The sequence below is a fragment of the Odocoileus virginianus genome, chromosome 14, assembly GCF_023699985.2.
Source record: "Odocoileus virginianus isolate 20LAN1187 ecotype Illinois chromosome 14, Ovbor_1.2, whole genome shotgun sequence".
NCBI lineage: Eukaryota > Metazoa > Chordata > Mammalia > Artiodactyla > Cervidae > Odocoileus > Odocoileus virginianus.
Window position 1 is genome coordinate 37599653 of NC_069687.1, and position 19262 is coordinate 37618914.

Genomic DNA, 19262 nt, shown 5'->3' on the forward strand with positions numbered 1-19262 from the left:
TTGTAGTTTTTAACCTCTTTATTGAACTTGTTATAATATTCTTTATATATATATATATGTATATATATATTTTGACCTTGAAGCATGGGGATCTTAGCTCCCCAACCAGGGATTGAACCCATACCCCCTGCATTGGAAGGCAAACTGTTAGCCACTGGACCACACAAATCCAGTGTGTTCAATCCCCTTCACTGTAGTTTTGATTTGCATTTCTCTAAATTAGTAATGTTGAGCATCTTTTCTTGTGCTTGTTTGCTATTTGTATGTCTTCTTTGGAGAAATGTCTATTTAGATCTTGGGCCTATTTTTTGATTTTTTTTTTTTTTTTTGAGCTGTTTAAGCTGTATATTTTTGGAGATTACTATTTTGTTGTTTGCTTCTTTTGCAAATATTTTCTCCCATTCTGAGGGTTCTCTTTTTGTTTTGTTTATGGTTTCCTTTGCTGTGCAAAATCTTTTAAGTTTAGTTTGGTTCTGTGTTTTTTTCATTACTCTAAGAGGTGGATTGAAAAAGGTCTTGCTGTGATTTATGTCAAAGTTTTACCTATGTTTTCCTCTAAGAGTTTCATAGTATCCATTTAGTATACATTTAGGTCTGTAATCCATTTAGAGTTTATTTTTGTGTGTGGTGTTAGGGAGTGTTCTAACTTTATTCATTTATGCAGCTGTCCAATTTTCCCAGTGCTACTTATTGAACAGACTATCTTTTCTCAACTGTATATCTTTCCTCCTTAGTCATAGATTAGGTGACCATAGGTGCATGGGTTTATCTCTGGGGTCTATCCTGTTCCATTGATCTATATTTCTGTTTGTGTGTGTGTGTGTGTGTGTGTGTGTGTGTGTGTGAGTACCACACTGTTTTCATTACTGTAACTTTGCAGGTTAGTCTGAAGTCAGGGAGCCTGATTCCTCCAGATCCATTTTTCTTTCTCAAGATTAGTTTGCCTATTCATGGTCTTTCATGCTTCCATACACATTCAGTTCAGTTCAGTTGCTCAGTCATGTCCAACTCTTTGCGACCCCATGAATCGCAGCACGCCAGGCCTCCCTGTCCATCACAAACTCCTCGAGTTTACTCAAACCCATGTCCATCGAGTCGGTGATGCCATCCAGCCATCTCATCCTCTGTTGCCCCCTTCTCCTCCTGCCCCCAATCCCTCCCAGCATCAGGGTCTTTTCCAATGAGTCAACTCTTTGCATGAGGTGGCCAAAGTACTGAAATTTCAGCTTCTGCATCAGTCCTGCCAATGAACACTCAGGACTGATCTCCTCTAGGATGGACTGGTGGATCTCCTTGCAGTCGAAGGGACTCTCAAGAGTCTTCTCCAACACCACAGTTCAAAAGCATCGATTTTTCGGCACTCAGCTTTCTTCACAGTCCAACTCTCACATCCATACATGACCACTGGAAAAACCATATTCTTGACCAGACGGACCTTTGTTGGCAAAGTAATGTCTCTGCTTTTAAATATGCTATCTAGGTTGGTCATAACTTTCCTTCCAAGGAGTAAGCATATTTTAATTTCATAGCTGCAATCACCATATGCAATGATTTTGGAGCCCCCCAAAATTAAGTCTGACACTGTTTCCACTGTCTCCCCATCTATTTCCCATAAAGTGATGGGACCAGATGCCATGATCTTAGTTTTCTGACTGTTAAGCTTTAAGCCAACTTTTTCACTCTCCTCTTTCACTTTCATCAAGAGGCTTTTTAGTTCCTCTTCACTTTCTGCCATAAGGGTGGTGTCATCTGCATATCTGAGGTTATTGATATTTCTCCCGGCAATCTTGATTCCAGCTTGTGCTTCTTCCAGCCCAGCGTTTCTCATGATGTACTCTGCATAGAAGTTAAATAAGCAGGGTGACATACACATTACTCAGCCATAAAAAAAGAACAAAATAATGCTATTTGCAGCAACATGGATGGACCTAGCGATTGTCATATTAAGTGAAGTAAGTCAGACAGAGGAAGACAAATATAATATGATATTGCTTATATGTGGACTCTTAAAAAAGGGTACAAATAAACTTATCTACAAAACAGAAATAGAGTTACAGATACAGAAAACAAACATGGTTACCAGGGAGTGAGTGGGGAGCGACAAAGCGGGAGAGTGGGGCTGACGTACGCACACTACTATATATAAAATGGCTACCCCAGTGGCTCAATGGCAAAGAATCCACCTGAAGTTCAGGAGCCACAGGAGATGCAGGTTCGGTCCCCGGTTTGGAAAGACTCCCTGGAGGAGGGCATGGCAACCCACTCTGGAGAATCCCACAGACAGAGGATCCCAGTAGGCTAGAGTCCATAGGTTCACAAAGAGTGCCAGGCTCCTGGTACGAAGATGAATAAGACCGAGGCCAGTGCAGGAGTTGGAGTCAGAGGAAGCAGGAGGTCCATCTGAATTAAGAGTTCATATACTTGAAAGGCCTCAGAGACAGAGTTACAGTGACAGGAATGCAAGATGGTGATTCTACAACTTTAACTTTTTGTCCCTGTTTGGCACTATCCAGTATCTTCTTTCTAAAAATCCTGTCATTTGAGGGAGAAAGCATAACTATATTATATTATACTTTTAACTTGCAAAAATCAGAAATTTGTTAAATCAACACTTTAAAATAGGCTACCGTTTTTGGAAACCTGTTTCAGGATTTCTTGATGCTCTAACATGCCAGAAACCTCCAAAAATGAGAGAGGCTGTGCCCTGTTGATACCTGAGAGCCCACCGAGAAGACAGAGTCTCAATCCTCAGGAAACTTCCAACCTAAGGGGAGACAGAGACACATTAACAGGCTATTTCAGTATTAGGTGGACCTGAAGCTTTCTTAAGCCCAGTGTGTGCATCTTTCAAAACAAACCAATGGCCACAACAACAATGGTTTGGCCAGTAACAGATACCAAGTTGAAGTACTTTAGTGCTCAGGGGAAAAATGCTAAATTTTTTCACTCCATTTACTGTTCAGTTTTCAATTAATTCCCATGTCCCATTCTGCTACTCCTATCATTTTATTTCAATAAGGGTTCAAAATGTATTGGAAAAGTTACTTTCCCAATTTTCTTCTAGTTAATGTCATCTTATGAAGTGCAATTATCAGTCACGAGTATTTTAGGGAAAGACAAATTATTTGGGTGGAAGTCCCTCCAAATTAAGTCTCTAAGACCATCCCAGGTCTCCTCCCTACTACAGGTTATAAACAGACTGGTCACACAACACAATCCTCAATGTCTTTCTTCATACCCACTATAACATTTTATATATATATATATATATATATATATATATATTTTTTTTTTAACTGACATCAATCGCTGGACTCTGTTTGCCTAATCCTCAGAGGGAGAAAAACAACAAAATAGGAGTTTAAAAGATTCAGAAGAAATCAGTGAACATATAAGAAAGTGCTTTATCAAGAGAAATAAAGCTCTGGGCTCTAAAGCTTACAAAAGGAAGTACCACATGGTGGCGAGTCAGGGAGTCTCATAGTACGCCCTTACTCTAACTCAGAGGTTTTCACTTAGACCTAAAAAAACCCCTCATTTATCACAATCACCATCAGGCTAGCCTGGACATAGGCATTACTTCCCCTTTAACTCTGTCTGGCTCAAGGAAGGACAAAATATTACCAGCATAGACAGTTACGGAATATTTAAAGAAGTCTTTGGTGATAACGTATATGTGGTTGGTGATAACATTCTAGATACCAGCAATGAGAACAAATCCGCATTCTAACAAAGAAGAAGATTTGATGTGAGTTAAGAACCTATGTTGTGCATAGTCACTCAGTCTTTTCTGACTCTTTGTGACCCCATGGACTATAGCCCGCCTGGCTCCTCTGTCCATGGGATTCTCTAGGCAAGAATACCAGTAGGTTGTTATGCCTTCCTCCAGGGAATCTTCCCAACTCAGAGATCGAACCCAGGTCTCCTGCAGTGCAGGCGGATTCTTTACCTTCTGAACCACCATGGAAGCCCCAAAGTTTACCACAGATACATAATCAGACTGTAGCCCACCAGGCTTCTCTGTCCATGGAATTCTCCAGGCAAGAATACTGAAGTGGGCAGCCATTCCCTTTTCCAGGAGATCTTACTGACCCAGGGATTGAACCCAGGTCTCCCATATTGCAAGCAGATTCCTCACCACCTGAGCCACCAGAAGAACCTATACCCTAGACAAAAGAGAACAGGAAGTAGATTGTTCCTCAAAGAGCAAGAAGTCAGTTTGAATCATCTCTGTCTCTAACACTAGAAAAGCTTATCCCAGTTACCAATGTCCTTAGCTACCTGCCAAATGCAAAAGTAAATCACTTCATGGAGGAAGATAAAGCCTCAAATTATTTATAAAAATTTTCACACATAATATCAGCATTAAAGAAAAAATAATTAAGAAATAAGGAAATAAAACATGATAAAAAAAATTAAGAGAAGCAACAAAGAAACAGAGTCTCCAGACAATGAGATATAGACTGTAAAATAACCACTCAATGTGTAAAGAGAAAATTAAAGACACGATTGAGAAACTTAGAGAATTTGAAATGATAACAAAAAGGTAAAAATAACTAAAAATAAAAAACAACCAAATTAAGAACTCAATAAATTAAAAGATTAGACACACCTGAGCAGAGAATCAGTGCACTGCAAGATCAGAAGAAAATGTCCATGTGAAAGCAAGGAGAAAAGGCAAGAGATGGAAAATACAGAAGAGGTTAAAAAAAGAAAAAAAAAAAATCAAGAATGCAAATAGAAAGTCTAATATACACGTATTTGGAAACTCAAAAGAAGCCAGCAAATAGAACAGAAGGAATAGGGAAAATACTATGCCACATCCCTCTGACATTCTGATTGCTAATGAGAAATCTACAGTCATCTGAATTGTTTTTCCCTTATAAGTTTTTACTTTTCTGGCTGCTTTTAAGAATTTGTCTTTAGACTTCATAAGTTTGATTATGATGTATCTTGATTTTGATTTCTTTTGACTTACCTGGTTGGAGTTTGCTATTCATCTTGAATCCATATGTTTACACCTCTTATCCAGTTTGAGATGTTTTCAGCCATTAGTTCTTCAAGTATTGATACTTTTTTAGCCTCACTCTTTCTTCTTTCCTTTTGGGTCTCTGCTGACATGAATGTTAAATCTTTTGCTGTAGTCCCCATAGATTCCTGAAGCTCTGTTCTCTCTTTCTTTCTTCTTTTTAACTTTTCTTCTTCTCTCTGTTCTTCTAATTGGGTTATTTTTGATTCTTCCATCTTCACTGATTCTTTTCTCTGTACTCTTAGTTCTTCTGCTGAACCCGTCCATAGAGCTTTTTATTTCAGTTATTGAATTTTTAGTTCTCAAATTTCCATTTGGTTCTTTTTTTCTATCTTCTATTACTTTGCTGAGGCTTTGTGTTTTTCTTCATTTATTTCACTCATGTACATAATTGCTTCTTGAAACATTTTCATCATGGATAAAATTGTATACTCATTCTTACATCTCTGTCATCTTTTGTTGGCATCTATTGATTGAAAATAGTTTGAAATCTATTGGTTCTTGCTTAGTAGAATAAGTGATTTTTTTCCTTTAGGATGAATAACTTTTTAAATTGAAACTTGGATATTTTACAAGTTATGACTCTGAATTTTATTTAAACCCTCTGTTTTGACTGTTTGGTTTTTTTTAATGACAGAGCTCCTACAAAGGAAAAGAGCAACTTATTACTGCTCAATGGAGGCAGAAGTCCAGGTTCCTCACTTGGCCTCCACTGACACCCAAGGAGGAAGTTGATCCTTGTCATTACTGGGCAGGAATGGATGTTCTGGCTCCCTACATGGTCTTTACTGACAGGGCCATGGAGGTGGCCTCTTACTGCTGAATAATGGTGAGAGCCCTGATGCTCCACTAGGCCTCCTGTAACATCACTGCAGGGAAAGAGCTAGGGGGACTTTGTTACTGCTGGGTGTGAATAAAAATCTGGGCTCCTGCTTGGCCTTCTCTGACACCACCCCATCAGAGAAGAGGAATTGGGATTCCTCATTATGGCCCTGAGATGGCAAACGTTTCGGCTCCTTACTCAGCTTTGCTTCTGTGGGTAGAGACGGGACCATATTCTTTCCTGTGATGTTTTGGCTTCAATAGAGTTTTGTTTTGTTTTTCCTAAAAGTTTTATGTCTTGTGAAGCCGCCCCTTTCTTGGTGCTTCAACTAGAGACAGCAGGGGTTTGTTGAGCAGGCTTTTTTTCCCTTAGGCTCACTGGCACCTCTGATTTGCTGGGTTCTTTGCCTACAAATCTGGGATACGTAGGCCAAAAGAAAATTCCAGAAACTTACCAGTGTGTTTTTTCTCAGATTCTGAGATCCCGACTCAGCCTCCTTTCTTCTGTTTATCTTTCAGAGTCTTCTTATGTTTGTTTTTTACATAAGGTATAGGGGTTTTTGTGTGTGCGCTTAGTGACAGAAATAGTGAAAGGTACATTTACTCTCTGGCAGTGGAAGTCTTTCATTCATTATGCTTTCTAAAAACAATGTGTAAGAATATTATTTATCTTGATTTCTGAGTTTTGATCCCCTCTTAAATTTGGCAACTTAGGCAATCACCTCCTTCACCTCACCCTACTTCCAGTCCTATTTGGAAGTCATCATAGAGGCTGGAATAATTGAGAAAAACATCAATCCAAAATAATGTAAGAAATGAGACAGAAGTAACACAAAAGAGTAAGACAAATAGAAAACAAATGTTACCATAATAGATTTAACTCCAAATATATTACAATGACTAAGTAATACACAGGGGTACTCCAACATTAAGAAGTTAAGGAAAAGAGGAAGATCCACAGTGAGACCGGGGAGGGTTCAGTAAGTTCCTTGTTTGCAATAAAAATTTAAAAATGAGAGCAGCAACACTTGGATCCTCAAAGACTGTTAGACAATATAAACATTCAGAGGTTTCTCCAACTTCCAGGAGAATAGTAACCAGTTCCACATCTACATGCTAATACATTTCATATTGTTGCTATTCCAAGAAGGGGCCAAAATTAAACTTGAACACTCAAGATTTAGCAGCCACTTGGCACAATAATGAAAGTAATGCCTATGTCCAGGCTAGCCTGATGGTGATTGTGATAAATGAGGGGTTTTTTTAGGTCTAAGTGAAAACCTCTGAGTTAGAGTAAGGGCGTACTATGAGACTCCCTGACTCGCCACCATGTGGTACTTCCTTTTGTAAGCTTTAGAGCCCAGAGCTTTATTTCTCTTGATAAAGCACTTTCTTATATGTTCACTGATTTCTTCTGAATCTTTTAAACTCCTATTTTGTTGTTTTTCTCCCTCTGAGGATTAGGCAAACAGAGTCCAGCGATTGATGTCAGTTAAAAAAAAAAAAAAATATATATATATATATATATATATATATATATATATATAAAATGTTATAGTGGGTATGAAGAAAGACATTGAGGATTGTGTTGTGTGACCAGTCTGTTTATAACCTGTAGTAGGGAGGAGACCTGGGATGGTCTTAGAGACTCTTAATTTGGAGGGACTTCCACCCAAATAATTTGTCTTTCCCTAAAATACTCGTGACTGATAATTGCACTTCATAAGATGACATTAACTAGAAGAAAATTGGGAAAGTAACTTTTCCAATACATTTTGAACCCTTATTGCAATAAAATGATAGGAGTAGCAGAATGGGACATGGGAATTAATTGAAAACTGAACAGTAAATGGAGTGAAAAAATTTAGCATTTTTCCCCTGAGCACTAAAGTACTTCAACTTGGTATCTGTTACTGGCCAAACCATTGTTGTTGTGGCCATTGGTTTGTTTTGAAAGATGCACACACTGGGCTTAAGAAAGCTTCAGGTCCACCTAATACTGAAATAGCCTGTTAATGTGTCTCTGTCTCCCCTTAGGTTGGAAGTTTCCTGAGGATTGAGACTCTGTCTTCTCGGTGGGCTCTCAGGTATCAACAGGGCACAGCCTCTCTCATTTTTGGAGGTTTCTGGCATGTTAGAGCATCAAGAAATCCTGAAACAGGTTTCCAAAAACGGTAGCCTATTTTAAAGTGTTGATTTAACAAATTTCTGATTTTTGCAAGTTAAAAGTATAATATAATATAGTTATGCTTTCTCCCTCAAATGACAGGATTTTTAGAAAGAAGATACTGGATAGTGCCAAACAGGGACAAAAAGTTAAAGTTGTAGAATCACCATCTTGCATTCCTGTCACTGTAACTCTGTCTCTGAGGCCTTTCAAGTATATGAACTCTTAATTCAGATGGACCTCCTGCTTCCTCTGACTCCAACTCCTGCATTGGCCTCGGTCTTACTCATCTTCGTACCAGGAGCCTGGCACTCTTTGTGAACCTATGGACTCTAGCCTACTGGGATCCTCTGTCTGTGGGATTCTCCAGAGTGGGTTGTCATGCCCTCCTCCAGGGAGTCTTTCCAACCCGGGGACCGAACCTGCATCTCCTGTGGCTCCTGAACTTCAGGTGGATTCTTTGCCATTGAGCCACTGGGGTAGCCATTTTATATATAGTAGTGTGCATACGTCAGCCCCACTCTCCCGCTTTGTCGCTCCCCACTCACTCCCTGGTAACCATGTTTGTTTTCTGTATCTGTAACTCTCTTTCTGTTTTGTAGATAAGTTCATTTGTACCCTTTTTTAAGAGTCCACATATAAGCAATATCATATTATATTTGTCTTCCTCTGTCTGACTTACTTCACTTAATATGACAATCGCTAGGTCCATCCATGTTGCTGCAAATAGCATTATTTTGTTCTTTTTTTTTATGGCTGAGTAATGTGTACGTCACCCTGCTTATTTAACTTCTATGCAGAGTACATCATGAGAAACGCTGGGCTGGAAGAAGCACAAGCTGGAATCAAGATTGCCGGGAGAAATATCAATAACCTCAGATATGCAGATGACACCACCCTTATGGCAGAAAGTGAAGAGGAACTAAAAAGCCTCTTGATGAAAGTGAAAGAGGAGAGTGAAAAAGTTGGCTTAAAGCTTAACAGTCAGAAAACTAAGATCATGGCATCTGGTCCCATCACTTTATGGGAAATAGATGGGGAGACAGTGGAAACAGTGTCAGACTTAATTTTGGGGGGCTCCAAAATCACTGCATATGGTGATTGCAGCCATGAAATTAAAATATGCTTACTCCTTGGAAGGAAGGTTATGACCTCTCTCATTTTTTAATGACAGTTTCATCATTGCCAACTCAATTTATTTTCCTAACTATTCCTTAACCTACTTATTTATTCCTATACCCCCTACCCACCATGGAACAGTCCTAATCTTTACTTAGCTTAAGGACTTTGTAGCATTTGACACTGCTGATCATACCATCTCTTTGAAACATTGACCTCCTTGATGTCATACTCCTCTGCTTTTCCTTTCTCCAGCTGCCATACTGTCTTTTCAGGTTTTTTCTTTACTGCTAAGCCTATAGACATTGATACTTCTTAGGTATAAAGTCCTTCACCCATGTCCATTCTGATCCTGCAGGCCAAAAGTCCAAATTCAAATGCTTTAAGAAAAAGGCAGGTAAAAATGAATGGCGTTCACTGGGTCTAAGACTCTAAAAAGTGATAGGGCTGTGGTGGACTAGATAGTTCAAATTCCATGTAGAGATGGCAATCTCTGTTTGGCTTAATCTAGTTGTTGTTTTATAGGAAAGGGGCCATATAGATTGGAATTTCTAAAATGCCTATTTCTAGGTGCAATTTCTTCATCTTAAAAACTCTGTAAATAATAATGATGATAATAATATTAAAACACCAGGAGTTCAAGTTAACCTAGAAACTGCTCAGTAGTCCATCATCCCCACAGATTCTCCTAAAACGATCTCATCATTTCCCATGGCTTCAATAGCTATTTTATGCTAAAATTTCCCAGATCTCTAAGGTTAGCTCTCTCTCCCAAGCTCTATACAGATCCAAATGTAAAATGCCTTCCTTGTCTTTTTCTTTTTGGCCTCACCAGGTGGCTTACAGAAGCTCAATTCCCCCACCAGGGATCAGACCCACAGCCCCTTCAGTGAAGACTGGAGTCCTAACCAATGGCGTGAGTGAGCGGAAGTTACTCAGTTGCAATCAAGTCTTTGTGACCCCATGGACTATAGCCCATCAGGCTCCTCTGTCCATGGAATCCTCCAGGCAAGAATACTGGAGTGGGTTGCCATTTACCCTTCCAGGGTATCTTCCCAACCCAGGGATCAAACCCAGATCTCTTATGTCTCCTGCACTGGCAGGCAGGTTATCACTAGGGCAAGCCCCTAACCACTGGACCATCAGCCAATTCCCTCTGTTAATTTTCTAATCTCATTTGCCACCATGGTTTCATCTAGATTATTAACAATCTCCCAACTAATCTCTACTTCTATTTCATCCCATTTAATCTATTCTCCAGAGAATTCTCTTTACAAAGTAAAATTTATGATGTCACTATCCTGCTCAATCTTCAAGACTTCCCTTTGCCATCGTGAGAAACTCTACGCCTTTAACACTGTTTACAAGACCCTTGTGGGTCTGTCCAGCAACATAGTTCCAGAGAGCTTTAGCCTCTCCCACACCTCAGCATATTATTGACTAAGGACACTCAAACTTCATACATGTTCACTAGTTTTCCTTGACCTCCAGATTAGCTTGTTCTGTCTCATAACACGCAGCAGTCAGCACCCAGGAAATTCACTGTTCAGTAATGTCTATTTACTCTATCATACTAAGATCAGGAAGGCAGAAACCACATATGCCTTGTTCACCATTGTAATTCCTAGACCCTTAAATAGTGCCTAGGCTTCCCTGGTGGTCAAAACCCTGGTTCAGTACCTGGGTCGGGAAGATCCCCTGGAGAAGAAAATGGCAACCCACCCCAGTATTCTTGCCTGAAGAATCCCATGGACAGAGGAGCCTGGCGGGCTACAGTCCATGGGGTCACAAAGAGTCAGACACGACTGGGCGACTAACACTTTCAAGGGTAAATGTAATGATTACTTCAGCAGACATTTATTAAGAGCCGACGTTGTGCTAGGCACTGTTTAGTGTTGGTCACTCAGTCATGTCCAACTCTTTGTGACCCCACGGACTGTAGCCCGCCAGGCTCCTCTGTCCATGGGATTCTTCAGGCAAGAATACTGGAGTGGGTTGCCATTTCCTTCTCCAGGGGATCTTCCCAACCCTGGGATCTAACCTGTGTCTCCTGCATCGGCAAGGAGGGTCCTTTACCGTCTGAGGCAGCAAGGAAGCCCAGATTCCCAGTAGCTCAGTCGGTAAAGAATCCATCTGCAGGATAGGAGACCCCGGTTCGAATCCTGGATCAGGAAGATTCCCCTGGAGAAGGGATAGGCTACCCACTCCAGTGTTCTTGGGCTTCCCCGGTGGCTCAGTTGGTAAAGAACCCACCTGCAATGTGGGCGACCTGGGTTGGATGCCTGGTTGGGAAGATCCCCTGGGGAAGGGAACGGCTACCCATTCTTTTGGCCTGGAGAATTCCATGGATTTCAGTCCATGGGGTTCTGAAGGGTGGGAAACGACTGAGCGACATTTACCCCTGCAGACAGCTATTTAAATTCTTCCTAATCCTTAATCCTAATCTCTCTTTATAGAGAAAACTATGAGTAAATCTTGACTGTCTCATTCTCAAAAAGTCATCCCCCCCCACCCCCCGGAGGAATGAATGAATGATCCAGTCACGTGGGGCTGACTAAGGGTCACTGGCCTCTTTAAGCGCAGGACCTGGGAAATGGAGAGCTGCATTTAACAGCACCACGTGAAATAAGCCGAGCAGCCACAGGACCTAAGTCTAGCAAACACGCGCTGCCCGCCGAACACAGAGAGGGCGGGCACCCGGGAGGAAGATCCTAGGCGGCCGGAACGTGCTCGCGCCCGTGGCCGCCGCTGCCCGCGCCGCGGCCGACCGGGTGTCGGAGCGAGCGCACGTGCGCCGGCCGGACCCGAGCAGAGGGAGCGCCCGGGCACTGGCGAGGAAATGGCTGGAGAGGCGCTGTTCAGGGGTAGGGAAAAGTGCGGGGCGAGTTACGCCCCGAGAGGGGAGAGTAGAGAAGGAAAGGCTTTCGGGACTGAAAGGAGAGAGGGAGGATCGTGAGCTAGGTAAGGCGGCCAGACTTAGGCCTCGGGAGGAAAGGGGACAGGGCGGGGCGTGGGGAGGGGGGGGGCAGCGGTATAAAGCACACCGGAACCGGTTGCGAGTTTATTCTGAGGTCTGGCTCGGAAGTGTTCACACCTGGAGTGTGGCGCGAGTGAGTGGAAGGTGGCGCCCCACCCCCGACAAAGCCAAGCTCTAAACCGGCCTCACCACGCCTCAGCTGGACTTCCTCTTCCCTGCGCGAGAGGCCTAGGCTTCGCGAGCGCCAAATCCTCTCAGTTAGCTCCGCCCCGCAATTAAAGGAGGGCGGGCGGGCGGGCGGGGGCGTGGCCCTCCCGCTCTCTAGTCTGCGCTGAGGCGTTCGCGTCAGTCGGAGTCCGACGTCGTGACGCAGCACGTCGACGTAAGTGACGCGCAGGCCCGGGCCGCTCCTCCTTCCCAGAGTGAGTGCCGGCCCGGTCTGGGCGGGGGAGAAGAGGGAGGGCGGGGGAGGGAGAGGCGACCCGGGAGTCGTTGTGGGCCGTGGGCCGGACCGGGTCCCGGGAAGGCGGGAGCCAGGGCCGGGCCGAGGGGCTTGGCGGGCCGTTAGCGGGCCGCGGCGGCTGTAGGGTCTCCTCCCCTGCCGGACTTGCGCGCCCCGGCGCTCGGAGCCTCCGGTGCTGTGCCCACCCCGCTCCAGCTCGCGTCTCCCGACTCCAATTAGGTCAGGCTCGGAGTCCCGCGGCCGCGGCTCCGGCCCCCAACGCGCGGCGGCCGCCCGGCTCGCCTTTCTTTCTTCCCTCGCCTTCCTCTCCTCTTGCCTCACCCTCCCCCTTTCTTTCACGTTGCTGGGGTTTTGTTTTTTTTGTTGTTATTTTGTGCTTTAGGGGTTTTGTTCCTCAGCCCGAGCTCATGGGTGTACATTATCATGCTCCTCTTTTGTAGAGCAACCGGACGGCCATGGAGGCCGAAGAGACGATGGAATGCCTTCAGGAGTTCCCTGAACATCATAAAATGATCCTGGACCGATTGAATGAACAGCGAGAGCAGGACCGGTTTACTGACATCACCCTGATTGTCGACGGTGAGCAGGGTAGTGGGCTGAGGAGCTAAGTTTGTGCCTTCAGAGCCTCTCTTCCCTTCCCCCACCCGCCTTTTTTACCCACCTTCTGTAGACTACCTATCGAAAGTCTGTGGAGGGTGCGCGCTCGGACCCAAGGACACTTATCAGTATTCCTTAACGGAGACCATGCTGCAGAAGGCTGGTCACACTTTAAACGTAATCATGGTATTTTAACTTCTTGCAGTCTTTTGAAGTGTTTCCATTGCACACTTTAGTGCAAGATGAGGGCGTGGGTTAGGGAGGATGTCTCTGAATGTTGGGTTAGTAGATTTCTGCTCCTAAGCTGCTTTGAGCAGTCACTAAGAGGAGTCATTTGGTAAGTGTTGATTCTTTATAGTTTCCCAAATGGTCTTGGAGGTAGAATGTGAGAGACTCCTTACCAGGACTGGTACCCGCTTTGGTGACCCCCAAAATAGAATGGGGTATTTACCAGTCTTGAGAGTTGTCATTACAGTGGAGACAAACACAGCTTAGGTGTCTTTTCTATTTAGTGAAAACAGACTTAAGGCAAGCTAATCTTTGTTATAGGTCTGCTATAGGTTGAGTTTCCAAATATTAGGCATACTAAAGTGTTTTTCATAGCAAACACACCCAGCTTGGTGCTTATTCTGTGGCTTTTTCTTCCCTTTTCCAATGATATATAATCTTTTGAGTTATGTTTCTATTTAGCAGTTTCAACTGAATAGGATATGCTTTTGCCTGAAAGTGATACCTCCTGAAATGTTGTAAGATGTCCTTTATAAAAACTGACTTAATAAGTAAGGCCTTTGAGGTAAAGATCTGGCTTCATGTCTAATTGAGATTCAAATTTGTCAAGATAGCTGCTCAGAATATGGTTTTTAAAATTATATTAAGAAAGATTTTAGTTTAATTTTTTAACTTGTTTTATTATACTTTGTTTTTTGTGAATATGATGATTTCGTTTTTTTTCTCTAGGACACCATTTTAAGGCCCACAAGGCTGTTTTGGCTGCTTGCAGCAAGTTCTTCTATAAATTCTTTCAGGAGTTTACTCAGGAACCTTTGGTGGAGATAGAAGGTAAATGCTTGTTTCAAATACATTGTTTAGTAAACATTATAATTTGATGAAGTTTTTTAGACAGTAATTTAGTAAAATACCATGGGAAACAGGTATCAATGGTTCCCGTTAGGTGACTGGATAAATTGTTCTTTTGACACCTGAGAATTTTTACTTTTAGTAACGTGCTTGGTAAAGTGATCTTCCAGGAAAAACTTAGGTTAAATGGTATTTGTTGGTCTCTTAAATGAGTCTTTTTCATTGCTACAACCAGTGGTCACTGTCTTTTGAAAATGTATTAAAAGTGAATTTCCATCTTATTTAGTGGCCTTATGTTTTAGACTGATCAGGATGCTGCAGGCCTGTGTATTAGCGTGACATGCACAGTGTAAAATGGGCTGCTATAATATGGAAAAGGCTGGGAAAGATTAACTGAAGTAACATTTAAAAGAAGTTCAAGTGGTTGTAGAAGGTCTAGAATGGAAGGGGTTATCCACTACATGTTGTCCTAAAATAGAAATTGTTATACTTGGTTTTTTTGTAATAATAGTCCATCAAGTGCCTGGTATTATGCTGTGTTGTTTGTGTACATTTTCTGAGTTTCACATCTGTCCTTTGAAGTAAGTTATTTTCAGTTTACATACCAGGGAACAGGCTGTAAAAGGTTACTTACCTAATGTTGCCTACCTAGCAAGGGATTCAGTTTATGCTGTTCCCATGCTTTTGTTTTCTGCTACTATAGTACCTTGCTCTCTACCCCCAATCCAAAACTGTAGGAAATAAATCAGCTTTCTTACATAAATTTGGGGTTCTCGAATTTTGGTTTTGTATCTCTTTCACTATATATATATATTCTCTGTTATGAACAGGTTGCCTGGAAACAGTATTCCCTTGGAAAAATTTGGTGCCTAGGGGAGTAAAGAATACGTAGAGTTAAAAGATCCTCTTTGATAATGCCAGCTTATCTAGCGTTCTAACTGGTATTCATAGATAGATTATCTTTTGTTATCTGTGAAGGAGAGAGCACAAGCATAACAGAAATCCTTAAAACATACTAAAGTGAGACTCCAGGATCCTACATGGTATTTGTTTCTATTACAAGGCAAAGTTGCATCCAGTTATTCACCTGAGGTATCAGACCCCAGGCAGGGTACTTTACTTCAATTGCATATTTGTTGCTTCATCTGAGAAGTATGATTGTACTAATGATTAATTGAATTAACATGTGCAGAGCCTGGCGTAGTGATTGGTGCATTGCCAAAGTTTACTAAATTGGGGCTATTTATCAAATTTAATACCTGTTAATACCATGCCAGATCCAGGAAATGAGAAATTGATTAATAAGACAGCCCTTAAGATTTTCCAAATTTAATCATGGGTAGGCAACAGGTAGAAGAGTGCAAAAAAATGTTGCAGGGAATTTTATTGCAAAATGGTGTAAGAAGGGAAGAAGAAGGATGAGTGGTTTAGAAGCTTAGAGAGAGGAAGAATTTCACAGAGGAGGCAACTTCTGGGCAGAATCCTAAGTCAAAAAGTTAAGTGGCCAGGGCTAGAATATGTATTGCTGGTGGAGTGTGGAATACTGACCTACCTGAAGAAGTAGGATCTTTTCTTCTCAAGAGTAATTACTTTGGAATTATTTCTTATTTCTGATGTGCTATGTCCATTATAGGTACTTCTCTGATGGGTCAGACGGTAAAGAGTCTGCCTGCAATGCGGGAGAACTGGGTTTGATCTTTGGGTCAGGATCCATTATAGTATAGGACACACAACCTTCAGTATTTAAACTATAGAAAGTAAGAAGGAAACATGTAAAAACATTCTTTGTTTTTATTTGCCAGATCCAGGTTTAAAGAATCAATTTGGCTCAGTGTCTTCTTAAGCCTTTAACTTTGAAATTGCTTTACTACTATCTGGCTAGGTTACCTGGCTGTGGAGAAAGCCCTGGGCATGCACTTAGAAAACCTGGGTTGTAGTCTTAGTTTTACAGTTGGTTAGTTGTGTAACACTGAACATCTTTCTTGTTTTCTCTTTTAATTTGCAAAATATGTCAAGTAAATTTGTATGATGTCATGGGCATTTTGAATATTACGTTTTGATACTCTGTGATCTGTTAGAATCTTTGGGAAATGCTTTGGTTTTTGTTACTGATTTGATTGTGGTTTATTTTGTTTTGGCTGTCAACCTGATTAGGTTCAAACTGCCTTGTGTGGGCTGTGGATCCAATTCCAATTTAGTTCTTAACATCTTTGTTCTGTTCAGGCCCCAGGTGTGCCGACCTGGGTGGTAGTCCACACACAGTCTAATTCTCAGAGCCTTCGCTGTGCTACCTCCCATTATTGTAGCTAGGCAGTATGCTCAAGACTGCATACACAGACTTGGACTTTTCACCAGCTACCCCTCCTGATTTTCTCTGTGCTTTAGCTCCCCAGAGGTCCCTTTCCTGCTCCTCTGGCTGGAAAACTGGGAATTTAGCCTCTCTCTGGTCTCCTACATTTTCTGTGATAGGATCCATTTCCTGGGTAAAATGGTGAGAGAGGAAAATAACAAGTATTCTCTCCATCTCTTCAGATGATTGTCTCTTTCCTAGGTCTCAGCCAGAGGAACTTTGTCATAGAGTTTAGGTGCCTGCTTGGTGGCAGCTCGCCACAGTTATGCAGCGTTCTAACTGGGGAAGAGCTGAGAGGAATAAAACCAGTTATTTTCCCACCGCCACACACGCTCCGTCTCCTTTCCTAGTTCTCTGCTCAGTCCCTCTTGGAACTGTTTCTGTCTGCACCTACTCCCCGGTTATGGGAGTTTCACTGTCCTCAGGCTGTGCTATGGAGGAGCAAAAATATAAAACAGGAAACTCACTGCTCTTCTTTGAGTTCTGTTTCTCTCCCCAGGCTCTTTTCTTCTATTTTTTCTTCAAAGTCCTTTTATATTTGCGTTAGATGTTCTGTCCAGGGTCTTTAGTTGTATCAATGGACAAGATAGAATGCAGTATGCTTTCTTCATCGTAGCTAAAACTGGAACTCCTATCTGTAAAATAGTGATTGTTCTCATATTTAGCAGCACATTAGAAACACCAGCGGAGCTTTTGCAAGTACTAATAGCCAGGGTTTTTCTCCAGATCAGTTCACTATTTGAGGGGTGAAGTCTAAGCATCTGTCTTTTAAAGTTCTCTAGGTCCTTGTCATTCAGGGTGTGGTCTGAGGATGCATGGCATCGCCTAGGAGCTTGTGAGAGCTGGAAACTCTCAGGCTCTACCCAGTGTCCTACTGAATTAGAACAGAATCCTCAGATGACTCCTTTGAACAGCAAAGTTACGGCAGCTCTGCCCTAGGATAAGTCCAGTATGCAGCCAATGTTGAGAACCACTGCCTTAGGGTTTTGTAAAACAAGCGTATATAAAGGGAATTTAAATTATACTATGTTCTATGAGTATGAACTGTCATTAGATGCAAGCTGACACAGCTCTCTCTCTGCTTTTTCTCTCTTTGGTGAAGTGAGTTATCTTTGATAGGACTACAAGTTCACCTTTGACTTAAAATCATTTTTTCAACTGAGAAGCATCCCAGCTAAGCTTTGTGACTTGGATTCACACCATATTACATCTTCAACAGACATTGATTTCCTTGTTTGGAACACAACAGCCTTCTAAACCAAGCTTCCAATTTTCCAAATCCATTCTTTACTTCCCCTGAAACCACAGATCCATAAGCACCTAGTTTCTCTCAAACAGCAACTCTGTCCAAAATTTTAGCTCCTAATATCAAGGATGAAACACGCAAGGACATGTTTATACATCCTAGTTGAGTAGGAGTTTTCCACTAGTTGGGGAATTCTATAGACTAGAGAAATTCCAGAATGCCCTCTACCCCTCAACCCTTTGCCTCTTTCTGAGTGGGAACAATGACCCAGGTTGAGGTGTTCGTATTAACATTTTTCTTAGATACCTCATTTAAAAAATTGTATTTTCTTGCACGTTTATATTTTGAAAGGAATAAGGAATTGAAAACATGGGCTGAAATTTGAAAGTTAGCCTACTAGTCCTGATAGAGTATAAAATATTTTCGCAGGGCTGTGCATTACCTACCAACCCTTCACTTACCTGGGCAGGTGTTATAAGTTTGGTTCCTGTTAACTAATTAGTCAGGTCCGTGGTTTATTCCTAGGACCAGTGTTGGACCAGCCACCTAAGAAGCACCTTGGTGCTTATAAAAAACAGTTCACTCCCTCAGTTGTGATTCTGGAGATGAGGAACCCATGCTTAAGTCACAGGTGACTCTGATTAACCAAGATTGGGAGCTAAATCCAAAGGTCCTTGAAGGTCAAATGTTTCTTGAAATTCCTGACTTTTAGACTTTCCTAAGGTAATCCAGTATGTGTATTCCGCAGTACTCCCAGTGGGGCCTGGGGCAGTATCCTATAACCAAGTAATAATCCAGTGTATTATTAATAAGCAACATAGCTTATTAAAATTTACTGTGAGTGGGATAAAGATTATAAATAGCCTCATGTTGGTTCAGATCAAATTTTGCTGCCACATTTATTGGGAACTTTTGGTTTTAAGAAATATGGGGGACTTTGGACATATGAGTAAGAGATTGCAGTCAGTCCCGTAGTGAGAGAGACCATGGGTATTCAGACTCTTCCAAGAAGGAATATTCCTTGGCATCATCATGTTCAAAAATCTTTATCATGGACTTCGGAGCCAGACCATCTGGGTTTGGTTCTAGTTTTATCACTTAATAGCTATGTGACTTTGGCAAGTTATTTAGCTTTTCCATGCCTCAATTTCTTTAAAATGGGAATTATGATAGTACCTCATAGGGTTGTTATGAATATTAAGTCAGTTGATAATTTTCTAAAGTATTTAGAGGCCTGCTTGATTATATATAGTATGTATATATGTGTGTGTGTTTAATTAAAAACCCAAATTTCATTCCACTTCAGGAAAAATTTGCACATCGTTTATAGGAAGAATTTTTGATTCACTTTTAAATGTTTGATCAAAACATCTTAAAAAAAAAAAAGGAAGCAAAATCTAGTTGTCTGTTCCTCA

At 41.7% G+C, this 19262-nt stretch overlaps 1 protein-coding gene and 1 long non-coding RNA gene across 7 annotated transcripts in view; one reads left to right on the plus strand and one right to left on the minus strand.

Annotated features, from left to right (window-relative positions):
- On the minus strand, positions 1-12404 carry LOC139038254 (uncharacterized). Its single transcript, XR_011491206.1, has 3 exons — positions 12304-12404; positions 2628-2764; positions 1-2532 (listed from the first exon to the last, which is right to left on the minus strand). It is a non-coding gene; the product is annotated as an uncharacterized lncRNA (long non-coding RNA).
- The window catches only part of ZNF131 (zinc finger protein 131), a 27741-nt gene continuing 20314 nt past the window's right edge, over positions 11836-19262 (plus strand). Inside the window, exons 1-3 of one of the 6 annotated variants that reach the window (XM_070476640.1) lie at positions 11836-12098; positions 13018-13156; positions 14132-14233. In XM_070476640.1, coding sequence (XP_070332741.1) covers positions 13033-13156; positions 14132-14233 — 226 coding nt within the window. In that variant the 5' untranslated portion in view covers positions 11836-12098; positions 13018-13032. Of the gene's footprint in view, positions 12099-12393; positions 12537-12580; positions 12797-13017; positions 13157-14131; positions 14234-19262 lie in introns of those variants that run through there. The other 5 variants (XM_070476645.1, XM_070476647.1, XM_070476643.1 and 2 more) reach the window with 5 other exon arrangements.